The sequence below is a fragment of the Lactuca virosa genome, chromosome 1 (assembly GCF_052849685.1).
Source record: "Lactuca virosa cultivar CGN04683 chromosome 1, Lactuca_virosa_CGN04683_v6, whole genome shotgun sequence".
Lineage (NCBI taxonomy): Eukaryota > Viridiplantae > Streptophyta > Magnoliopsida > Asterales > Asteraceae > Lactuca > Lactuca virosa.
In genome coordinates, this window is record NC_136426.1 from 157,175,134 (window position 1) to 157,201,617 (window position 26,484).

A 26,484-nucleotide genomic window follows, 5' to 3' on the forward strand; every position below is an offset into this window, starting at 1 on the left:
TTCAAGGAACATGCCTTGAATTTGAATCTTCTTTACTTTGGAATTGTTTTTGTAACAAAGTTCCAAATGGAACATTCTGTAATATCGTTGGCTCAGTCTCTGTGACTTTGAAGCTTCGACATCACAAAATGACAATGCATTTAAAGTTGGAACTCTAACACATTAAGTGGTAACGATAATTTAAAATTGTGAAATGAGAATCATTGGAATAATGTCCAATCGATCTTCTCACAAAGGAAGGACCATAGAGAAACATAGTGTGACATCCCCATCTTCACGGCCAGAAAAGACCGATTTTGTTTATGCTTTGTTTAAAAATCAGAGTAACATTTTAAATAAAAGTGTTGCGGAATTTGTTCCCAAAATAAAATTATGATAAAGACTTATCAAAGCATTTCCGTAGAAATGTATTTCATTAAAAACATCGGGATGTCATGTTCGATACAGATCAAAAGCATAAACAGTACAATATAGCCTTACTACATTTATTCATAATCTCTCATCCCAAACATCATATCTATGCTTGTGCGCCACTACCTGTAATACAAGAAACTGAGTGGGTCAGGCTTGGGAGCCTGGTGAGCACATAGGGTTTTCAACCCACAATAAATAAGTTTATTAATTTCATCAATCAACAATAACCCGATTACCCGTTCCCGTTATCCTCACATTACGTCCCTAAAACACCTATCATAAGGGACCTAGACTAAGGATCAATATCGGGATGGACACTACTGCCGAGGGATTTCCTCAGCAATAAATGTCCTAAAGGCAACCATGAGGGGGATGGAGTACACCGGTGAACACATCGTTCACAAACACCTACAGGTTGCGAGCCTGCTAGCGTTCCACTGGACTGTCTAGAAGAGTCTGTGGTCGTCATCCATACTCCGCTAGATGACAGAATCAACAACAACAACATCGAGGCCTCTCATCATTTTATCACACATCGTCTTATTACATCTACCCATGTTTTACCCCAACATTTTTTTGTAGATATAAAATACATATATACAGTTTAAATTATTTAAAACATGTATAAAAATCTTTCATCAGTATAGGCAGCAAGTATTCAGATAATATGCACACATAGCACGTAATTAATATAAAATGCTTCATATCTACGTGTAAGATGAAAGTAACTATGCACTCACCTGATTAGGTGGTGACTCGGTACTCGAACAGCACTCCGTTATCTCAAAACAATTTTTCCTTGATCAAAACCTAGTATTAATACCACTAGCGTTTAGTTTTAATGTTAACCGCGACTAATTAATAGTCTGGCTATTATTATTATTATACAAGCGTTAAATAACACTCAATATATAAATAATAATAGCCCAAATAATTATTTTAAGGACCTAATAACATTATTATAATTATTTAAAAGTTATATTAAAATTTCGTAGGCGTACCTTACTTACAGCGGGTTTTTTTTTTCTCAAAACCGGGCTTCGCTGGAGCAGCGTTTCCGAGCCGAAAGGTTCTTTTCTCGAGACTCCGGGAGCCTCGGGACTTCCTTCGGGTGCTAGGGGGTTTACCTAGACTTTAGGGGCTCAAGGGATCTTAGAGAGAGAGTTTAGAGAGAGAAAGTGGAAGAGGAAAGGTGTAAGAAATGAGAGAACCCAGCACTTCTATTTATAGTGAGTTGGGGCATGTGGTGGCCTTCTGGTGGTGCCACTTGTCCAAATTCTGGTGGTGTCACATGTCCAATTTCTGGTGGTGCCATGTGTCCAATTTCTGGTGGTGTCACATGTCCAATTTCTGGTGGTGCCATGTGTCCAATTTCTGGTGGTGCCACATGTCCAATTTCTGGTGGTGCCATGTCACCCAATATCGCGTATCGGCCTCCCGTCTTAGAAAAATCATAACTCTCGCATACGAGCTCCGTTTTTGACGTTATTTATATCCACGCGAAGGTGGGAACGTAATCTACAACTTTCGTTTAGACTCCGTTGGCTAATTTTGAATTTATTTTAAAAGTTATATTTTTAACAGGCCGGGACAGGATTGGTCCGTTAAAAATTCATAACTTCTTCATCCGACGTCCGTTTTCGTCTGTCTTTTTATTGTTACGCCACAATTAAAGAGCTCTTCGATTCTCGTTTAGGTCGTGTCGGCTAAAAACTCGTTTTATCATAAATTCACTATTCACGCTTCCCGGTATCGTGCCGGTTCCGTCGTGAAACTTCGTCGGGTCATAACTTCTTCGTTATAACTCGGATTTCGGCGTTCTTTATATCTCCGGAATCCTTGTTTTGACCACTACAACTTTATGTAAAGATATCGGGCTTATCTCATACTTTAATTTTGACGCTTATTTTTATTTTTTATTAATTATACATTTATAATTAAATAATAAGCACATAAATTCACAAAATACTCAAATATTTCATTTTTTATTACATCAAAAGAGTTACAATAGTTGATCTAGACTATTACATCGTCTAAAAATGCTTAGCCCCGAAACCCGGGCGTTACACATAGTATGCATGTTTAGAACATGGCATGACTAATGTTTAATTCAAGTGTTTAGTTGATTACTCGAAACATTATACAATAAATAAAGTCTAGTTAATATGGTGATTAAATAATAAGAGTTTTATTTGTATTCAATAGTTTTGAGACCATAGTTAATTAGGTTATTATTGTGTTTCATTTTGCATGTTTTACTTCCCGAATAATTGGATTATTCAAACATCCACAATCGATCATACTTTTTGTAAGGGTCGAATTGTTGTAATTAGTCGAAATGTATTTTGAACTCTTCGAATATTTTGTAATGTATTTTACTAGGGCGCTTTTATTCGAAACTTAAATGTCTATGCCTTAGTATATTTTTTGTACGCTTCCGGTTCCCGATAAATAGGGTTATTTACTAGAGTTAGATAAGAGTTTTTACAGACTTGTCTATTGTACTCTGTAAACATTCGAAAGCGTAATAGAGCTGAAACAAGATCATATTTACATCCGGTGTTCAATCTCGCATTCTTACTTGAATTCATACTCTGATTAATTCAATACTCGATTCTTTGATTCTTCAATTAGTATCAGAGCAGGAATCACATCTGTGATCTGATTTTCATCTATTCAAAAAGTTTTTGAATCAAACTTTTGGTTCGAAAGTTTCCGCACTTTTTGATCGTGAAAAATTTGTCTAGATCTTAGTCTGTGATTTGATTCTGCATTTGAATTGTTGAATCGAGTGTTCTTCTAGCAATTCCGATTTGATTCAACTAGTTTGTTTTCAAATTTCCAAATCTTCTTAAGAATTTTCAAAATCAACTTCCGTACAACAATGGCGAGTTTCAATCTCAATTCGATGACATCGTTTTCTCATCTGTTAGGATCATCAACCAAAATTCCAATGTTAATCCCTGAATATTATGATCAGTGGGCTGATCGTATGCAGGATTATCTGAATGGTCTTGATGAAGAATTATGGTCATGTATCACTGGAAATGTCAATGTTCCAGTGAATGTTCAACCAATTGGATCATCTTCTACAAGTTCTGATGTTGATAATCAATCTGATCGTCTGAAGAAACTGGAGAAGAGGTGTATGATGGAACTGAGAGGAGCTTTACCTCCAGTTGTGTACAACTATATAAGGAGTTGTACAACTGCAAAGGAGATCTGGAACAGTCTGAAAGATAAGTTTCAAGGAAGTGAGAAGACGAAAATCAATCCAGTCAAACAGTGCTTGGTTGAGCTGAAAGATTTCAGACAAAAAGAAGGTGAAACAATCGAAGTCTACTATGATCGACTGAATGAGTTAATCTATCGTTGTAATCGCTATGGAATTACCAGGACCTCAATGGAATTCAATCTCATCTTTATGATGGGTCTTCGAAAAGAATGGAGAAGCGTTAGTATGATGGTGAAGAATCAGCAAAGTTTTGATACGTAAACTCTCAATGATTTGTACAATCAGTTGAAAACACACGAAACTGAGGTAAATGAAATTGCTGAAGAGACGAAGCTAAATTTGGGAGGTCCATTGGCACTTGTGTCAAAGATATCTGAGAAAGATGCAGAAAATGGTGATCCTGAGGAAGAAGAAGGATTCATCATGAATTCGGATGATGAGGCAATAGCTTTTTACTCGAATAATCGTGTTAAGAAGTTTTTCAAAAAGCCGTTCAATCCGAAAACTAAGCTTGCTGAGGTAAAAGGACGTGTTGTGAGTAAAACTGCTGATGAGGAGAAAAAGAAAGTTGAGAAGAAAGATTCGAAAATGTCTGAAGGAAAGATTGAGAAAAAGCTGAAAGGTGATGCTGGAAGAGATTGTCATTATTGCAACAATGCTAATCATCTTGCGAATGATTGTATGCTTCGGAAGAAGGATGAGAGGAAGAATAAAGTCAAGGATGAGGCGTATTATGCAGAGAGGCTTGAGGAGGTTCGTGCCAAAGCCAAGAATTTGTCATTGGTTGCAAAGGGTGAACATGAGGATGAAGATGGAACTTATCAAATCTGGTCATCCGGATCAGACGATGAAGAAATGAGAAATCCAACACATGGAGTGATGTATGCGAAAATGGAGGAGGACTCAGATGATGAGAAATTCGAAGTGAAAGGACGATGCTTCGTATCCAAAACGGCAGACAAATCTCCAATGACAACAAAGGTACGTAAAATTCTCGAATCTTTTAATATTCCTACACATGCTTATGATTCTGAACTAATATCTTTTGATGAGACGGTTACTTATTTTGATTCAATTGTTGTGTCTGCTAGCAATGAGGCCAACAAATTGTCCATGGAGTTATTAGAGACCAAAAAGAGATTAGACTTGAAAATATGCAAAATTGAATGTTTGGAATTACAAATAACAAATAGTATGTGTGATAGGGATACTTTAACGAGTGAAGTCAAACTTTTGTTAGCACAAAGAAACATTTATTGTAATTCTGCTAAAAGACTTTATGGCAAATTAACTGATTTACATCATTCATGTGACATAAGTAAAGAGCAACATAGAAAATTACTACCTTTTCTATCATTCGAAAGAGCTAAGGTAGATAATATTTCGTATGATTGTGAGAAAATAATAGCTGATTTTGACAAAGTTCCTGATGATAAATATAAATATGGAATTGTCAAAATTGATGAATGTCTTGATGCGAATGAATTAGTTAACATCGTGAATGATACTTTGACTAAATCTGAACAAATTCAAATTTTGAAAAAGACTGAGAATTCAACATCTGATTCGCAATCTAATTTTGCTGATATTGAAGATAATTATGACAATATTAGTGAAATTAGTGAACTTGAAGATGTTGATTGTTCTCAGTTGTCTGTTGTTAATGTTGCATCAACATCTAAAGGGAAAGAAAAAGTTAAGGATTTGATGGTTGAAAATGAAACTGATATACCTTCAACTTCGAAAGTTTGTGATATGAACTTCGTGGATCTCAAAGACGGTCAAACTGATGATAGTGATGATGAAGATGAAGAGAAAATTTCGAAGGAAAAGAAATCTTCAAAGGAAGAAGAAACTCCTCGAATAGTGGTTGATCAAGTATATGGTGATACACAAAAGTTCGAAAAAGTAATGAATGAAAAAGATGAACACTATCTTGAAACGAATACAGTGGTTTATCCAAATTTCAAATGTACAGATGATGTCATTTTTCCAAATCAAGTTTTCGTAACTACTGGAAATGTTGAGAATATCAAACCAGAATTAAAGAAGTTAGTTGAGGAGGATAATTCAAAAACAACTGATGAAGGTTTTTTCTCAAATCAAAGCACAGTTGAAAACAACTTAACAAAGAATTCGTATGTGTTCCAACGTCAAAAACCACAAAGAAAATGGGTTGAAAAATCAAAAATTGAAAAAGAGAATTCAAAACAAGTTGAAAAGGAAAGTGAAAAAGTTGTCAAACTAAACTCTAAGGAATTTAAAGATCAAATTGACAAATTTTCGAAGGAAAACAACATTTCAAAAAGACAAGCAAGAAATAAAATATTTTGGCAAAATGTTGAGTCTCAAAAGATGTCTGAATCACAATCACCCAAAAATGTTTTCAAAGCTAAAAATTCCTCTTTTTCAACAAAACCTCAACGTTCATCACAATCAAATCATTCAAGGTCTGGAGTGAATAAACAATCAAGATTTTCGAAAGTTTCAGAAACTAACAATTCAAGAACATTTTCAAATAAATCAAATCCAAATCAAAAATTCTTTCAAAGTCAACATTTTAAATCAACAGTTGATACATCATATGCTCAATCTTTTCTAACAAATCCAAAAGTTGATTTTGTTCCTCAAAAGCCAAATTTTCCTAATCATACGAAGAAAGAAACTATGAAAACTTCACGTGAAAAAGGAATGACTTCAAGGAAGAACATTGATCATTGGCTTGAAGGTAAAGGAAAGATGTATCAGTCGAATACATTTTCAAAGGAGCAAATTCACGAAGCATATGAGAAGTATGTGAATACTTCATCAAATGGCAGTTCATCTTCTAAGGATTCGAACATTTCAGTCAAAGCTTGGAAACCAGTAATAAAAGCAAACAATGTTCATTCACAAACTCAGAATTCGAAGGGTAATGTCAGTGAACATTCGAAACCATCAAAAATTTATGTTTCGGTTCCTTTAAATGAAGATGTAAACTTAATTGATAGTCTCAAAACCAAAGTTTGTGATTGGGTTAAAAGTTCTTCATTTCATTCGAAATTGAAATCTAATTTCCAAGGACCCAAAAAGCCTTGGGTACCTAAATTTTTCCATTGATTGTAGGTACTATGTCACGAGCAATATGATAACAAGTGGTACATTGATAGTGGTTGCTCTCGTCACATGACTGGGAAAAAGGAGAATTTACGTGATTTTCGAAGCCTCAAAAATGCTGGAGTAGTGAAGTTTGGGAACAATAAAAAATGTCAAGTCAAAGGATATGGGAAGATCACGAATGGACAATTCACAGTGAATCGTGTTGCATATGTTGAAGGTCTTCAACATAACTTGATAAGTGTTTCTCAACTTGTTGTTGGCACTGGCAATCAAGTTCTTTTTAATGAAGAAGGCAGTGTTATTTCGAATGTCAACACAAAAGAAGTGTTACTGAAATCCAAAAGGAAAGGTGACATGTTCACTTTAGATATCAATCCGATAGTAGGGAAACCTGCTATATGTCTTCTTTCGAAAGCAACAGCAGACTTAAGTTGGCTATGGCATCGAAGACTTTCTCATCTCAATTTTCGAAACATCAATAAACTTGTGGTACAAGATCTGGTAAGAGGTTTACCTGTACTTAAATTTGACAATGATTCTTTATGTGCAGCTTGTGAAGTTGGCAAGCAACATAAACAAGGTCATCCAATTACGATTTATTCGAAAATCGTCGCACCTTTGGAGCTCTTACATATTGATTTGTGTGGTCCTTCAACTGTTTCAACTCTCAACAAGAAAAGGTACATTCTGGTTATTGTTGATGACTTTTCCAGATTTACGTGGGTTTATTTTCTCAGGCTTAAATCCGAAGTTGCACAAATCATGATTGACTTTATCAAAAAGATGGAAACAACATTGAAGAAGATTGTTCGAAAAATTAAGAGTGATCATGGAACTGAATTTAAGAACAATATCCTTGATTCATTTTTGGTGGACAAAGGAATTTCGCATAACTTTTCATCTCCATACACACCACAACAAAATGGTGTTGTTGAACGAAGAAATAGGTCTCTATGCGAAGTGGCAAGGACTATGTTGGCATATGCGAATCTTCCACAATACCTTTGGGCTGAAGCAGTATCCACCGCATGTTTCACTCAAAACAAATATTTCATTCATCGTCGTTTTAACATTACTCCATATGAAATTCTCAACAATCGAAAACCTAACATAAATTTTTTTCATGTTTTCGGATGCAGGTGCTTCATTATGAATCTCAAGGATAATCTTACGAAATTTCAAGCTAAAGCAGATGAAAGGATTTTCTTGGGATATTCGCATAATTCAGTCGCATATCGTGTGTTGAACAAAAGAACACGAAAAGTTGAAGAAACTTTTAATCTTACATTTGATGATTACTACATTAAACAAACTACATTGCAGTTTGAAAATAATCCTATTCTTAAAAACATACAAGATGAATCTGAATCTTCACAAACCTTAGATATTGATTATGATTTAATTTTTGGAATTTCAGATCATGTTGTTAATGCTGAAATAAATGCAAATGGTAATCATATTTCTGAACTAACGAAGCTTACTCACGATTCAACATCAACTTCTCCAGAGAAAGGCGAAAGTATGCAAAACAATCCAGTGGAGGGGGAGCACTTGGATTCGAATACTATAGTTGAGGGAGAGCATTCTTTCGAGGGGGAGAATGAAAGAATGAATGTTGATGTTGAGGGGGAGCATTTAGAAAATATTGAGAATAATAATGATTTTGATGATGCTTGTTCGATTGCAGGTTCAGAGAATGATGATATGTACGAAGATGCACCTTTGGAATTTGATCCTGCATATCCGCCAATGGAAAAGTGGACAAGAGATCATCCGAAGGATCAAGTAATTGGGAATCCACAAGAGGAAGTTTTAACAAGAGCTCAAATTCGTGCAAAGAATGAGGTATTGAATACTCATCAAGAATTTTGCATGTTCAATGTTTTCATCTCTAAAATTGAACCAAAAATAGTTAAGAATGCAATGGAACACTCAGATTGGGTTGTTGCAATGCAATCTGAATTGTCTGAATTTGAACGAAACAAGGTTTGGAGATTAATTCCTAAACCTGAAAATGTTTCGATTGTCGGGTTAAAATGGATTTTCAAAAATAAAACCGACAAAGATGGAAACATTGTTCGAAACAAAGCCAGACTTATTGTTAAAGGATATTCACAACAAGAAGGAATCGACTATGAAGAAACTTTTGCCCCTGTCGCAAGACTCGAGGTTGTTCGTATATTTCTGGCTTATGCAGCTCACAAAGATTTTGATGTTTATCAAATGGACGTGAAGTGTGCATTTTTAAATGGAGAACTTAAAGAAACAGTTTACGTGGAACAACCCCCAGGTTTTATTAACGAAGAATTTCCTGATCATGTTTATATTTTAGATAAGGCACTTTATGGCTTAAAACAAGCTCCACGAGCATGGTATGCAACTCTTACCTCATTTTTAAAACAATCTAAATTTAAACAAGGATCGGTTGACCCCACATTGTTTCGAAAGAAAGTTGGGAATCATCTAATGCTTGTTCAAATTTATGTTGATGATATTATTTTTGGCTCAACTGACCCTGCCTTGTCTAAAGAATTCGAAGATCTGAGGAAAAGCAAGTTTGAAATGAGCATGATGGGAAAAATCAATAACTTTCTTGGACTGAATATTCGTCAAAACAGAGAAGGGATTTTTATTAATCAGGAAAAATACACGAAAAATCTGCTAGAGAAGTTTGGATTGACGAATAGTACAAAGTTACGAGTTCCTATGGCAACTGGCATAAAGTTGACACCTTCGTTAGATAAACCTGCAGTTGACCTAACTCTTTACAGGAGCATGATTGGTTCATTACTTTATCTTACAACAAGTAGACCTGATATCATTTTTTATGTGTGTAATTGTGCTAGGTATCAGTCAAATCCACGAGAACCACATCTCACTGCTGTGAAGAATATATTTCGTTATCTTAATGGAACAATTTCGTTAGGATTGTGGTATCCTTCGAACACTGGGTTCTTTGTACAAGCATATTCGGATGCAGACTTGGGTGGTTGTAATCTTGATAGGAAAAGCACAAGTGGTGGATGTCAATTTCTCGATGGCAAATTGGTGAGCTGGCAGTCGAAAAAGCAAACATGTGTCTCAATCTCAACAGCTGAAGCAGAATATGTGGCTGCTGCTGCTTGCACTTCACAAATTATATGGATTCAAAGTCAATTGCGTGATTATGCAATCAATATGAAAAAGATTCCATTATATTGTGATTCTCAAAGTGCAATAAGAATCTGTCATAATCCTGTGCAGCATTCGAAGACTAAACATATAGCACTTCGTTATCATTTCATCAAAGATCACGTGGAGGACGGAAATATTGAAGTGCATTTCGTGAAAACAACTGATCAGTTAGCTGATATTTTCACGAAACCTTTAGATGAAAAATCTCTTGTGAAAATTATAGAAGGGCTTGGAATGATTGATGGAAATTCTGTTCCATGCGAAAAAGGAGAATGATGGTTGACAAGGAATGAATCAGAAGCGCTGAATAAAAGACAATGCAAAGTCATTCAGCATTCAGAGGTTACCGTTCATAGTCAACGCTTCGACCCCTTCGAATTTGTAAATTTGTCACTTATTTTAAGGGTTGATTCAGAGGTTACTGTTCATAGTCAACGCTTCGACCCCTTCGAATTCGTACATTTGTTACTTTTCAGGGGATGATAAAATTTCGTGTTTTTGCAACAAGTACAATATATTTTCATTTTCGAAAAATTAAAAATCCAAAAAGTTTTTCTTTTGTTTTGTCATTTCATTTTCGAAAATTCAAAAATCCAAAAAGATTTTCTTTTGTTTTGTTATTTCATTTTCGAAAATTCAAAAATCCAAAAAGATTTTCTTTTGTTTTGTAATTTCATTTTCGAAAATTCAAAAATCCAAAAAGATTTTATTTTGTTTTGTCATTTCATTTTCAAAAATTCAAAAATCCAAAAAGATTTTATTTTGTTTTGTCATTTCGTTTTCGAAAATTCAAAAATCCAAAAAGATTTTCGTTTGTTTTGTCATTTAATTTTCGAAAATTCAAAAATCCAAAAAGATTTTCGTTTGTTTTGTCTTTACTTTCGAAAAATTAAAACAACAAAAATATTTTGATTCTTATTTCTTTTTAGTATTTTGTTGCAGATAATCTTGACGATACAGAGTGGATTATGCTAACAGTTCTAAGGTCAGGTACATTTTTCGTATGAATCGATAAATTTTTCATCATTTGAACTAGTTAAGTTGTCCCTAGAAGCATGCTGCTGCATGTTGTCCAAAGCCTCCAATGACTCAATGTGTGTGTACGAAAGCCTTAATGAAATTTTTCATACGAAAATTTCTTCCCAATCAGGCTTATATTCACATTAGTCTCTGAGCTACCTGACTCTTCTCAAAATGAGTTAAGAGTTTACTGTTTGGTCAAAACATAACAGAGGTACTTTTCGTGTCTTATATCAATCTTTTTCACCTATAAAGTTCTTACACGATCACACACGAAGACATATGTCCGAGAGGTCTCTGATAAAACCCATCGAGACTTAGACATATCAAAAATCTGTGTTTATGATCTGACATCATGAGACCGTGATGCAAGTGAAACCCAATTTTCAATATACTTTTAAGGAAATGACGGGGAACAATGTTCCAGATTTTCACGAAACTTTTGTTTCAGTACCAAAATTCGAAACTCCAAATCATATTCATTTCGAATGAGTGGTCTTGATCAAACATTCGAAACCCATGATGTTTGTTACCCAACAAGATCCAGCACAAATTTTTTTTTCTTGAATATGATTTCAGTGTGAGTTTCATTCGAATGTCAAAGTCATTTCAAATTTATCAATGCAAACTTGTCACTGACTACACTGGTCAAACAAGTAATTTCGGTTACAATTTATCACCTTATGTTTAGGTTGACATGTAACGAAAATTTTGAACTACCCACGAAGCTTAATAAAAGAAGCCATTCGATACTTATCAACATGTATTCGATTGTAATTCACGGGAACCTACACAAGCTATTGATCATTTCTCTTAATGATTAATGAAGTAATCTTTGCCCGGGATTTCATCTGCTTTTGTGTCAATTGTTTGACATCACAATATCCCAAATTTTTATTATCTTTGTTTCTTGTCTACATTCTTTGGAACACTGCACTCACGAAATCCTTGAGGCTCTGAGTAATACCAACTCAGGCTGATGATTTCAAACTTCTGGCATATGACTTCGCTTTTCATCCCAAAAGTGAAAGAGCCTTGCTTCCATTCGAAGGGTTCTGACGGTTACAATATTCTTGGGGATAACAAGACATGCTGTTTATAAATGACGTATGGTATTCTGTCCGTTTTTCAAGGCGACGTGACAGCTACTTTTTGACGCATGGCTACTTTTACGCAGTAATTGTCCGATTTTCAAGGTGCCACGTCGGATATCATTAATTACCTATCCCGCTTCAAATTCAAACTTCAGGGTTACATATAAAAGGGGATTCAAGGGTTCATTATCAGTTTACGCGATCAAAAAGAAAAATTCCCAAATTCTCTGATCATCCAAATCTTCAAACCGTAACAATGGCGACTTCTGCTCATGTTGATTCTCATACCACTGAAGATGCCTCTTCATTACCAATAATGAAGATTCAAGCAACAAACTATCACTTGGAGGGTGATGTTTCTCAATACCCGGAAGAATTGAAGATGCTAATTGTGGCCTTGAAGAACTCTGTTTTGTCTACGGCGATGTTCAATTCATTCTCTGTTCCAATGTCCTGACTTTCTCAAGCAGGATCTACTGCTACTTACAACAAAGCTTCTGATACGATTACTTTTCATCTGGTGAATGAAAAAAAGGTCAGGTTATCCAAGAAACTCTTTTGTCAAATTCTTGAAATTCCGAATTCACCTCCATATGTTGCTTTCACATTCCCTCAAATCGTTAACATGTTTAATGAGATGGGATATCAGCCTCCATTGTCTAAGATCAGTGATTTTAAGAAATCTGGTCTTCCACGACTATGGAAATTCTTATTTGGAATCTTTCTACGATGTTTAACTGGGCGAACAGTTGGTCTTGATAAGGGAAGAATGGAGGTTTATGCAATGGTTGCTGGAATCTATTATGATCTTCAAGTTGATTATTCTACACAATTATGGAAGGAATTTCAAAAGGGTGTAGAACATACGAATGCTATTCATGGTATTTCGTGTGCAAGATAATGGAGTCTGATTTTGCAATACTTTTACAACAAGGAAGGGATTTTGGTACCCAGTGATGAAGAAAACGCCGTTTTTCAATCGTACCACCATCCGAAGGATGTCTCAGATAATGCTGAAGTTTTTCCATCAGTTGCTCGTATTCCTGATGCAATGCTTAAAAGAGTTGATCCTTCGAATTTTGTTTTGGTGGCATATTTGAAGACCATTGATTCTACAATCGAAATTGGCATACTATTTGAAAGAGATGATAAGAAATCCAAGAAGACGAAGAAGAATGAAACTGAGTCAAAATCTTTGAAATCTCCAAAGAAGAAGCCTGAACCAGTTGAAGTGTCTGTTGATGAGACTCAAGTGATTGAGCCTATTATTGAAGAAACACAAGAGCATGTAGTCATTCCTTCGAAGACTGGTATGTTTCGAAGAATCAAAATGAAGTCAACCCATAAAAGCAAGTCTCTTACACATAAAGTGGTTCGAAAACCTCAAATCACTCATCAAGGTGTGTTAATTAGAGAAGTGCCAGCACCTGTTTCTCCGGTGTCCAAGAAACGAAGGGCTGAGGATATGGCAAAACATTTGTCAAAGAAGAAGAAGAAGAAGACCCGAAAACTCGTGATTTCTACTGAGTCAACAGAAGATGATGATGAAAGAATTCCAGAAATCCCAGAGTTAACTCCTCACGCAGGAAGTTCAACTCCTGAGCAGACAGTTATCATACCACCCGGAGATTCGGTTGCCAAATCATTTTCTGAGGCGGTACGAACTTCAGGCATCCCTGCAAACGTATCTGATACGGATGCACATGTCCATATGGGTGATGGAGGTTCGAAAAATGATGATCAAGGTCAATCTACTTCTGCTCCTTTCGAAAGTATTGTTTCTTTATCACAATCCACTATTCCCATTACATCAACCACTGATTCCCCTACATTCGAACACATTATCAATCAACCATTCACTTCTATTTTTTCTTCTCAATCCACTGACACACCCAAACCGACTTCGAATGTTCAAGAAACCATTTTTATGGAGACAAAAACTGATACTGAGGGGTTTGGAGGCACGTTTGAAGAATTGGAATTTCATGAAGAAGAAGAGCAGTTTCCAGATCATATGTTGATGACCATGAAGCAATTTAAAATTTTGAATCAGAAGCTGAATTCGATAATTCAATCTCAAGCTGATCTGGGGGGTGGTTCATCTGTTTCAAGTTTGGAGGTTGATTCATTGTTGAAAATGCTCGAAGCCAGAATTGTCAGTAAAGTATCGGGGATGATTAAAGACTCTGAATCTCAAATTTTGGAGAAGGTTGATTATAATGATAAAAATAATGAACTTCAGATCAAATCTCAAAATTCAATGTTTACCAGTGATGTGAAAGAATTGAAGAATGTCACAAAGGAGCGGCATGTTCTTTTTGTTCAAGAAGTGAAGAAAGTAAGGGAGGATGTTAATTTGCAAATTCGTGAACTCCGCGAAGATATGCAAAAAGAAATTGGAAATTTTCAAAAAGATTATGCTTCTCTGAATCAGAAGGTTGATATCATTTGTGACGCAGTCACACAATTTGTTAAATTGTATGAAAATTTGAGTCCACAACTAACTCAACTTTCAACATCTGAAAGTGCAAACTTTGAGGAAGTGATTACTTTGCTCAAGGAGTTAAAAGAAATTTCTGACATGCCGGTTTCTTCTTCCCTGATTACTCCTGAATTTTTATCACAAAAGTTTATTCAATTCGAAGCCATTCTCAACAAGCAACTTGCTCCTCTCTTTCGCATATCAAGCCTTCTTCCTACAACAAATGCCCCACCTGTTTACACAGGGGTGCAAGGGAGAGAAAGAAAAACTAGTGAGTCGAAGGCTAGTGGTGAAGATGCGAAAGTTGTAGGAAAGGTTTTTTCTTCGAAGATCACAACAACAAAGCCAGTTATAGTTTCTGCTGGGATGGTTATTTCAACAGTTGTCACAACGTTACCTATTACAAGACCTATTTCGAAAGGAATTGTAATTGGTAAATCTACAGAGACTGGTGAGAGTGGTTCGAAACCAAAAGAGGCAATTGACAATCCAGTTTTGAAAGATAAAGGGAAATCGATTGTTGTGGAAAAGTCGAAAGAAGAAAAGAAGGCTGATGCAGAAGCTGAAATTGAAAAACTAAGGTTAATTCAAAGCATTATGGCTCAGCGTGCTGGTGATCCAAAGGGAATGGACAAAGGTGATCCATCCAAACACTACAATTACGAAACAATAGAGGCCAAGGTAGCATATAATCATATGTATTCGTTTGAAAAGAAACCAAAACAAAGTTATTTGGTTACGAATACTGATGCAAGCCAGCTGGATTTTCCGATAAACGAAATGATGTTCATCATGCCTCAGTTCAAAGCTGAAGGAAATTTTAAAGAAAAGGATGAAGGTACTCATATGAAAATTCGTTTTCATGCTGTTCTTGCAAAAGCCCCTGAGGAAGTGTGGTCATTGGTTAAAATCAAGAAAGTGATCAGTATGAAAAAGGATGTGGTATTCGAAAACACAGTCTAGAACATTAAGTATGTGGTTGCCAGGGCAAATGGAAATATTTGCGAATTTACGATTGCTGATTTTCCATTAATGAACTTGTATGATCTTATACAAGTTGCATTGCTTTTGAAAGATAAATCATTTTCGTTCCTTCAAAACACTGAACCGGATGAATTCAAGCTTGGGGTTGCTCACATCAAGATTTTCATCGAAAACTATTATGAGTGCTTGGCACTAACAGATGTGGAATTAGCTACTGCCAAAGGAATGGAAATAAAAGCACCAATGGCACCGACGAAGACTCAAGCAGAATTGAAAAAGTATGCTGATGGTGAAATCTGCTTGAAGCCTTTTGGAATAGTATTCGCAGGAAAAGACAAAGCTGGAAAAGCTAAACGGTTCTTATTCCAGGCATGCGAAGTGGAGAGATATTCAACGTCTCAATATACGAACTTAATTGTTCGTATGAATCATTGCAAGAAAAACAATGAAGGAGATAAGAAAGAGCTGAAGAAGATTATCTCCTGGTACACGGAGATTCGAAGAGTGTTACTGTATTCCATCACACTTCTTACAAATTAAGGATTTCGACTATGATTACAAAGGGGGAGATTGTAAGGGTCGAATTGTTGTAATTAGTCGAAATGTATTTTGAACTCTTAGAATATTTTGTAATGTATTTTACTAGGGCGCTTTTATTCGAAGCTTAAATGTCTATGCCTTAGTATATTTTTTGTACGCTTTCGGTTCCCTATAAATAGGATTATTTACTAGAGTTAGATAAGAGTTTTTACAGACTTGTCTATTGTACTCTGTAAACATTCGAAAGCGTAATAGAGCTGAAACAAGATCATATTTACATCCGGTGTTCAATCTCGCATTCTTACTTGAATTCATACTCTGATTAATTCAATACTCGATTCTTTGATTCTTCACTTTTGGAAGTAAGTAGCGAATTAAGACTGTAATGAATTGAATTGTAGATTCTTCACCTTAGGGTAGAACTTCTTCTATGACTTCTTTCTAAGTGCCTTGGACAAAATTTTGGCTCATTCCCTCTCTCTATAGTTTTCCTTGGTTGTTAGGGTTTGTTTGTGAGCCATTAGAGGAGCGATACTTGTGGCGCTTGCTATCACAGGTTTTCAAGGAGGAATTCAAGATTGTTTACAATAGCAATCTTAAAGGTATGTTTACTATCTTATTTCATGAATTTCGAAAATAGTATATGCCTTTTAGGGTTTATCTTTTGATGTTCAGTACTTGTATGTTCAATTAGAGAAAACATATATCCAAAGCAAATTAGGGTTGCATGCACACATAGGATTGTTTGTTATGCTCAAAACCTATCATATATAAACATATTTATACGTATAAGACCGTGTTTATCCATTTAAAAATATATTTATACATAAAAATATATTTTTTTACATTTAAAACACACCCAATATTATACTCCTAAATCTGTATATTTCATTTCAAACAAGATTTAAGCCCTTAATCCTTGGTTACGGCTAACCAAATTGAAAAAAAAGATTTATTCCATATTCATTCTACGATTTTATTGTTGACTTGATCTTTATGTTTTTATGATATTGATTTTCAAATGTTTTATAAATATTCATTTTTTTTACGATGATGTTATCTATTGGTCAAAGATATAGTACAAATTATGATATATTTTTATACGGTAAAAAGATATGTTTTTGTTAAGTTTCTAAAAATTTGTTGTTTACTTAATTTTCATATTTTACACAATATAAAAATAACATTTATTTATATCTGATATAGTTGGTAGACCGATATTAATAGGTTAAAAAAATTAAAAATAGCTAACATGTTGGTTTTTTTTATTTAAATCATGTTTAGACATTACAACATCTTAAAAAATAAAAAAAATGATATGATTTTTACCATTCGATTAATAAAACTGATATAAATATAAAAAATTGTTCTTAAATAACAAAAATTGTAAATATTTTTTATTCAATTAATACATAATATTAATAATGATATAAATTAGCAGATTAATAATGAGGCGTGTGTCCTTTTTAGCAAAATCGTCAAAGAAATGGAAGTGGACTTCGACATAACTGTTAGACAGAAAACAGTTTTTGAGTGTCTTCGGGCACCTCATGCTCATGATTTTCTGCTAACTATCCTTATTGATGGCCTCGGCCAGCATCTGTCTCCTGTGGAGTACCGAACTAGCCTTCGTTACCGCCTCATTATTCCTTTATTCCCAATTGACGAGATATGCCCCGTTTGCCGCAAGGCATGTTTGGACACTTTTGGGGAACATGCGGTTAATTGTAGAGAGCTCCCTGGTTTCAAAGTACCGACATGATGTGGTTAGGGATGTTCTCATTGATGCTTGTCGGTGTGCTGGTATTTCTATGAAGAAAGAAGCGCCAATGAATTTTTTGACGGACCCGCAGGATGGAAGATCCATACTCATGCCGACTGACATTTTGGTCTTTGGATGGATATGGGGAAATCACGCTTGTGTGGATCTTACTGGCGTCTCTCCTCTCGTCGGTTTGAGGAGCGGTGGTTTCACAGCAGGGCATACTGCTTTGAAAGCCGATGCATGCAAAGTGGCAAAACACGAAAATGCATGTATGAAAATCAACATGTGTTTGTACATTTTGCATTTGATACATTTGGTTTTCTCGCGCTAGAGGCGGTGGAGCTCCTCAACAGAGTCCAACGGGTCATGCATTCTAATGTTATATCTCCTAGATCTACAAATGTTGTTTTCAAAAGAAATAGTTTTGTCATCTAGAAAGGGCTAGCGGCACAACTTGTTATATGTTTGCCTTCCACCGATATGTATTGAACTATATTTGATTTCAATCAAAAAATAAATATTCTAATAAGGAATGAATCTGAAAATATATAACTTATTTAAAGAAATATATAAAAAGATTATTATATTAGAAAAGGGAAATCTGAATATGGATCACTTGACGTGAAAGAATAGAAACATGGTTGTGTGTTTAAGTTTAAGTTTGTATATTTAGAAGGGAAATTTTATATGTACTTCACCAAAATATTTTGACTATCTCTTTGTGGTGGAATAATGTCTATATATCGACAATTTATATGAATGAGCGGTACGTATAGTAACATCTATTTAAAATTACAAATTCTTTTTTTATTATAAAACCATGGTGTCTTGTCATTAGTTAGTACAATTATTAAAATCAACAAACATGCACGATAATGTTTTTTTTTTAACCGGCAAATATAATATATAAACTACTCCTAAACTAACACCTAAATCCACCTACGTCCACAACGGGACTTGAACCCTCGACTTCAAGAATGGAGGATACTACCTGATACCGCTGGGCTAGAAGCCATTTGGTGCACGATATTGTTCGACTATATTAAACCATATTTTTCATAATCATATATTTTGTTGCACTTATGTTCGACATTCACTTGTGTGTTTTTATGTAGCATCAATGCTATTAGACGTTTGGGTGTCAAAATCCTTATTTGGATCGTAAAATCCTTCTTCTATATTGTCATTAATACAATCATTAAATTCAACAACCCACAAGATATTGTTTAATTAGATTGATTCAGTTTTTTTAATGACCACATTGTCTAAATTAATTTAAAATTAATTAAGTAAAAAGAGTTATATATATATATATATATATATATATATATATATATATATATATAAAAGGGTGAAGGATAGTTTTTATTAAAAGTCTAACAGGTAGGACAAAGCTCAAAATCATAAGATTAAATTAAAGGAGAAATGAAAAAGGTACTGAAGTTTTCAAGATGTTTAAAAAAAATATTATTTTTGTTTTTTTAATATAAAAATACCATTAAAGTATATTTTTTGTACACATGATACCAACGAAGTACACATGTGTTTAAGTAAAACATTATAGTGATCGGTTATCTCAGGTAAATGAAAAAATGACTTAAAATTGTAACGAAGCTTTCACAATGTTTAAAAAGTACCATTGTCATTTTTTTAGTACAAATATCATTGAAGTATACCATTTATACACAGAATACCAACGAAAGTATATATTTAGTATAAAAAATACCATTGAAGTTTCCAAAATGTTAAAAAAATACCATTATTGTTTTCTCACAACACATTTTGTCAACTTCTTTGTTTATCAAATTATGTAAAACAAAGCCATGGAAATCATGCACCATCATATAAGCTCACAACAGTTGTGCACTCTCTTTCATTTTTTCATTCGGTCGTTCTTGTAGTAACACGAGAAATAAATCGGTAATAATCTCACTTGATGAAACTCACTTTGGTCGTCATGAAATAGCCATAATAGAACAACATGTATGTGTCACTCATGACACACCCTAATACGGGTTTTGGGCACATCCCTGGCTATAAGCCTTCATTTCGTTACAAAAAATTCCTGTCAACAAAAGAAGTTTGTTTTTAATCGAACCCAGTTGTTCCACCAATGTATATATCTCAATCAATCTACACAGAAAGGTTCTTGAAATGTCTCCTGGCCAAATCCATTAAGTTTTTGGTGGTTGTTGGCACTAAAAAGCCCATATTTAATTACGGAGTAAGACTATGAAAATGTATAATTGTTAGTTTGCGTACTTTAGTTTTAAACATACTTATAACTTATTTATTTAAGAGTAAAATCATATGATGTTTGTCTTTCGTTATAATTTGATTTTTATGAGGTTATAAAGTTGGAGAATTCTCACCATCCAATTCATCTTCAACGGTAATAGAACAAAAGATTAAGGGTAAATGGCACAAAAAACACTCTTTTTACATAGAAATTCGATTTTGACACCGTGTTTTTTTTTTGTGTCAATTTTGACACTGTGTTTTCCAATTTGTTACAATTCTAATCACTTGACCGGTTAACCAGGTTACATGCTGACGTGGCATGCTGACATGATATGCTGACGTGTCAAAATTGATTTTTTTTCCACAAAAAACACTAAGTTTTCACTTTTTTTTTGATTTTGACACTAAGTTTAATTTTTTATTTCAATTTTGACACTATGTTTTTTTGTTCCAATCAAACATCATTTATCAAATTTTGTTCAATTTTGTCTATTTTCCATTTGAAACCGTATAAATATATTTTTTTATTACATTTTAAACCGTATAAACATATTGTTTTCGTTTAAAAACCACATTTTAAAGTTGCATATTTAATATAAAATACAATTTTTATATAACTAATACATATTTATACATAAAAATATGGTTTGAGTGTAAAAAAAAATGTATTTATACAAAACTATGGTTTTTAAATGAAAAAAAAACATATTTATACGGTTTAAATGTATTAAAAAAATATTTATACGGTTTCAAATAAAAAATTGTCAACATTGAACAAAATTGGAAAAAAATGATGTTCGATTTGGAACAAAAAAACATAGTGTCAAAGTTGAAAGAAAAAATTAAACTTAGTGTCAAAATCGAAAAAAAAAAAAATGAAAACTTAGTGTTTTTTGTGAGAAAAAAATTCAATGTTGACACGTCAGCATACCATGTCAGCATGCCATGTCATCAAAACTGACACGTCAGCATGCAACTTAATTAACCGGTCAAGTGGTCAGAATTGTAACAAATTGGAAAACACAGTGTCAAAATTGACACAAAAGAAAACACGGTGTCAAAATCAAATTTCTGTGTAAAAAGAGTGTTTTTTGTGCCATTTACCCAAAGATTAACAAAAGAAAAGTTATGGTGGCATTTATTTTCTAGGTAGTTTCACACCAATTTTTTAAATAATATAAGATGTTTAAAAAATCGTGTTTAACAAGAAAAACCAAAAAATTGTTATTACAGTCGAATATTTTTTTAATGTTAAACGACTTTAGTAAAAATTAGAAAGAATGTTAACGTGATAATAACCCCAAACCACAGGGACCACCCGAGTAATTTTCTGTAATGATTTTTTTTTATGAGATAGATTTAATAAAAATAAAATAAGATACACATGAAGCGCAACAATTTATCAAATTCAAAAAGTAAAATCACAAAAAAAAAAAAAAAAAAAAGTATGTTACACAATATAAAGATAATTTTCACCCAAAATAAAATTTATCCTGACTAACATCCTAAAAAACCAGCATTACTTTGCACTTTACAACACAAAATTTATACATCATTCACCACAACATCAAAATATACAAAAAAAAAAAAAAAAAAAGAAAACAACAAAATTCTAAGTTTTGGATCCAACAAATCAAATAACAAATCTAAACCCACATATCCACCGGAAACGACGACGCTTCATTCTTCATTCCAACGTTTCCTCATCACCGGAAACCACCGTCAAAAGAGAAAACTTCACACGCAGCGATATCTTACTCTTTTCAACCACCAGCCGTCCCCCCGACACCACCCAATATCCCGGCATATCCTGCGGCCCTCTCGTCAACTCCGTCGTATCAACAAACTTCAAAAGCTTCTTTCCATGAGCCGACACCGGTGGTCCACCAGGTAACGCCGAGTTCATGTTCACCACTCTCGGATCCGGCGGTGGTCTCTGACCGGTCGAAAACCTACCAGAAATCAACGTCGAAACGATCCCGGATTTCTGAGATAAAACCGGTGACCCGTCCCACTCCGGTTGCCTCACCACCGTCGCCCCCACCACTTTTGCGAACCGGAGGCGTAAGAAGAGAACTCGTTTTAAACCTGAGTCGCTGACTTCGAACTCGGCGCCGGTGACGATGGAGAGTTCATCGTCGGATTCAACCGGAGCACTGTAAATATGTGAGAAGCTTTTCCATTGGACTTTCTCGTAGTACCTTTTGTCTTTAGGGTTTGTGGATGAGTTAGGGTTTGGTTCGGATTTGAGTTTGAAGCTTTTGGGCATGGAGGAAAGATGCTGTAAATGGATCGCTAAGCAGTCGTTTCGTTTTCCTTCTAGGTAAAGACGAAGGCCTGTTACTGGATTATCTCCGACATCCACCTGCGGATTTTATCGCCGGAAAATTTGAATCAGTATACTGTAAGCAGAGTTTCATATGCCTAGACCGGATTGGACCGGTACTAAATCGGAAATTCTTTGGACCGGATTTTTTTCGTAATTTCTGTCAAGGTTGTAAATAGCCTAACCTTTATGCTTTAGGAGCCTTACAATAAAATGATGTTTTTTAGGCATTGTTTATTAGAAGGAGACAACTTTGTATGTAATCAATTATTAATTAATTATTATATACAGATATATATGGTTTCCAGTGTTATACAATTTTTTATATAACTTATTAATTTATAAGAATTATTTATTAAAATGATCATATTTGAAAGTTTGTATATCAAGATAATTGTTTGTAACAAAATGACCACAAACTTCATGAAAAAAATATCGACAATTCGCGACATTACTTTTTAAATATTCCGTCAAAAAAATCGTGAATTTTAGCCGCAAAACTACTTAAGATCGGAATTTTTTGATTATATTCATGAGTTCAAATGTATTTTTGATTATATTCGTGAGTTCAAATGTATTTTTCAAAAGTCTTGAAATCTACTAAGAAATGTTTTTCCTAAAAATCTAAATAAAATAAGATGTAACAAAAATGGTTTAAGTGTATAGTTGGAGGGATAGGTCTTGGATTCAAATCCCAAAGACTTTTTTACATATTGAAGTTGAAGTGTATATAAAGAATTGGTGAATTTTGGCCAAAGTTTCACGAGGTTTTATGTCGGAAAAAGTAATCTTGTAAATTCGTGGACACGTTTTCAAAGGGTTAGGTGTTTTTGATAGAGGCTAAAAATATGATTATCTTGATATACTAAGTTTTAAAATATGGTTATTTTATTGAATAACTCAACTTATAATTATAAAAGTACATATATGTACTGAGGCCACTTTTTTAAGACGTGGCGACGCGTCTTGCAGATATGATGTATTTTATTTTTCTATCCTCATTGTTATTTTTATAGATGTAATTTTGTTTAATTCTTATCGTCTTTTTTGTATCTTTTCATCGTTCATAGTAATTTTGTTTAATTTTTATGGATATTCAAGTAATTTTTTGTAAGATTTTAGTAATTAATAAAAACATGCCTGATTCGTGTTAACATAGAGCTTCGGACCCAAAAATCTGAACTGCAAAGCTGCGTTGTGCTGTTTACCCTCGGGACCCACTGCAAGCTCACCAAACTCTGGTGCCCATCTTGTCGGAAGTTGAAACTCTAAAAACTGCTGAAGCTCTTCAATTGGTGGCTTATCTGCATAACACATGTAGCCATAACACATGTAGCCATTAGAAGATAGAAGCACTAAACTAAACATATGCCTTTGTACTGTGTTTGGTATGCATTGTCCTGTTGTCACACGACCGATGTCACTAAAACAAAAAATTTTAATTTTTTATCCTACCCGAAACGGTTTAGAAAGGAGGACATGACTCACTCTTGGTCTCTCGTCTGCTCAAAAGACTAAAATGCCCTTTCGCATCATGTCCCTAGCATAAAGGGTATTTTAGGCATTTGACTTTGTGTTTGTCAAGCGTTTATACATCAATTGATCGGATCAAATAAATGGAAAGATATGGATGTTTTTGCTTACAACGTATATAAAGATTGATGGCGTGAGTTAAAAATCCGTTTCCATCTATTCCACTTAATAATGATGTGATTGGAATAAACGACATTGAGATGACTTCAGGTTCGAGTTGAACCGTTTGACACCATGTGCGATGGTCGAGGTTTTTTCCATAGCTTCCCCCTTTTCTCCTCCAAAAAAGAGTTATATCCTGCAAAATCACAACCAAAAGCGACGCAGTGTAGAATCTCAGTATAATCACTATTTATTTACCAAGGTTGTGCGAGACTGGCAGTCCACGCTAATTTTTGTCTCATTAACATCGGTCCAAGTCCAATACACGTCAATACACGTCATGACAACTGTCTGGTGTAACAAACGGAGTCCAAAGGCAAATAGCGGATATTTGTTTATAGAATATGACTATTGCAAAATTTAATGAGACAATACCGAATTCTAACCTCAATTGGTGGATTCAAGTTTATCAAGCCGTAGTCGTTTCTTTCAAGCTGAAACATAAAAGAGTATTACATAAGAATATGAGATTAGAGATTTCACAAACTTTTATAATATATCTTGTTCTTTTACCATAGTGAATGTTATTAGTAGACAACTTGGATCAAACTTTGATTCTTTATCTTTCCCACTTATTTTTTTTACTCTTTTATCAATGTAGTTAAGGGTTATTCAATGTAAGTTGTCAAATGAGATAAATTTTAGAAACGGATAGTTTTGCTATAAACGGGAAGAAAGTGAAATGTATTGTGTTAATAAAAGTATAGAAAAGATGTTACAACCAGCTCCGAATCATGCGTCTCTCTAGGGTTATCATTATGTTGTCCACTAAATCTCTTTTCCGCTACACCTTTTAGCTTATTTCGCACCTCATCCAACGAGAGAGTTGATGAATGTTGTTGTTTCATATACACAACGTCTTTTCCTCCCATTTTTACACCCGAAATTACATGGGTGCCAAACCTTTCGATAAACCTACAAACATCATACAAAATTCAAACTAAAAATCAAGTTTGTGATGTTTAAAATAGATAACAAAAAATATAGTACATAACATGAAAAGACATGACATGACATAACATAACATAACATAATACTTTTTTGACATGGACAGAGATTGATGTCAACTAGACAAAAACCGGATTGTTTTGTCCTAAAAGGTGGGACTATGAATCAGTGTCTAATTGTTCTCTGTACAAAAAGACGTAAATGCCCTTGTCATGATACCAATGAAAATATCCCAAAATTTGTCATAAGAGTCATAATTTTTTGTCATAAGAGTCACAATTTTTTGCTTACTTGGCCAATGCTGCAGGTTCCCATGAGGAAGGAACTGCGTTTTTGACATGATCACGTAAAGCAATTTGGGATTTTTCAAGCTTGATATTGTAAAGTGTGATGAAGACGCCATCTAAAGCGAGAGATTTTGTATTTGCAGCATCTTTCTGCCATGATCCCGTGAATTCAAATGCAGCGTTCAGTTGGCCGGTCGGAATTCTGCCGGAAAGTGATACATCCTGGTTAAATTGCTCCGACATCTACAAGAACAAGAAAAACGATACCTTTGATATATCAAAGATTCGAACCCATAACATAAAATCATTATAAGAAGGAAAGTTTAACTATCATCGAACAAATCAGTGAATCAAGACGAAATTTTGTGGATATACCTTCTGAAAAGAGAGGGTATCTGAGCTGAATCGCATCCTTTCACCTTTATCACAATTAATCGATTTTGATACATTTTGAATCAAAATCCCACCTGGAATCAGTATATCCCTCACCTGTTCATCATCTATACCGATTAATCTCGATTCCGGCGACTTCCCTTTACAGTATTTCAACCTCAAATCCTCAGTCAGGTCATACCCTAACCCAATTGATCCGATCGCCGTCTCCGCCGCTGTCTTCAGCCGTAACGCCACCTCCTTACTACTACTACCCATCAAATTAGTTGTGTAAACCACAAATAAACCGCAAAATTAGGTGAATCCGTGGAATTTTTCCTTCGATTATGGTTTTCTTTCACCTGCTACGGTTTGAATCGGAAGTAGTCAACTCGATTTCTTGGTGTTTTGTTGACTGCGAATTTAAATAATGTTCAGGTGGAAGATGATGAAATGGGTCGTCAGATTTTACATCGTGGATGTATTTTATATGATTAATTGTCGCGTATATTGTTGGTACAAAGCGCGGAATCATTTGGGGTTTGGAGATAAAGTCAAAATAGAAATGCTGTAATTGGTTTTCAAGAGAAGTGCAAAAGGTCAAAGAAAGTTGGTTGTTTTTGATGCCGCCCGTCACCGGCGTAAAGACACTTTTTATTGGTGGTCGGAGATTCAATGTTATTCTTTTACTTTCCATTTTCCATAAAAAAGGTTAATTCTTGGTTTCTATATTCATTTTGGTTCTTATATTTTAAACAAAATATTCACCAATTATAGACTTTGAAAACACAACACAATGATAAATATG

The 26,484-nt window shown here is 34.4% G+C and overlaps 1 protein-coding gene and 1 long non-coding RNA gene across 3 annotated transcripts; both read right to left on the reverse strand.

Moving 5' to 3' along the window:
* Positions 1 to 351: 351 nt before the first annotated feature.
* LOC145107171 (uncharacterized) lies at positions 352 to 1,713 on the reverse strand. Its single transcript, XR_013707749.1, has 3 exons — positions 1,416 to 1,713; positions 1,155 to 1,224; positions 352 to 537 (listed from the first exon to the last, which is right to left on the reverse strand). It is a non-coding gene; the product is annotated as an uncharacterized LOC145107171 (long non-coding RNA).
* Positions 1,714 to 21,498: 19,785 nt separating this feature from the next.
* LOC145160404 (MACPF domain-containing protein At4g24290-like) lies at positions 21,499 to 26,206 on the reverse strand. Of its 2 annotated transcripts, none has more exons than XM_079079577.1 (7): positions 25,680 to 26,206; positions 25,309 to 25,547; positions 24,792 to 24,984; positions 24,456 to 24,503; positions 24,019 to 24,205; positions 23,515 to 23,678; positions 21,499 to 22,413 (listed from the first exon to the last, which is right to left on the reverse strand). In XM_079079577.1, exons 1-7 carry the CDS (start codon positions 25,953 to 25,955, stop codon positions 21,736 to 21,738), a joined length of 1,785 nt encoding a protein of 594 aa, XP_078935703.1. In that variant the 5' UTR covers positions 25,956 to 26,206; the 3' UTR covers positions 21,499 to 21,735. The 2 variants fall into 2 exon arrangements, with proteins under 2 accessions (XP_078935703.1, XP_078935711.1); XM_079079585.1 differs by having other exon boundaries at positions 25,309 to 25,571; positions 25,680 to 25,799.
* Between the last annotated feature and the right edge of the window lie 278 nt (positions 26,207 to 26,484).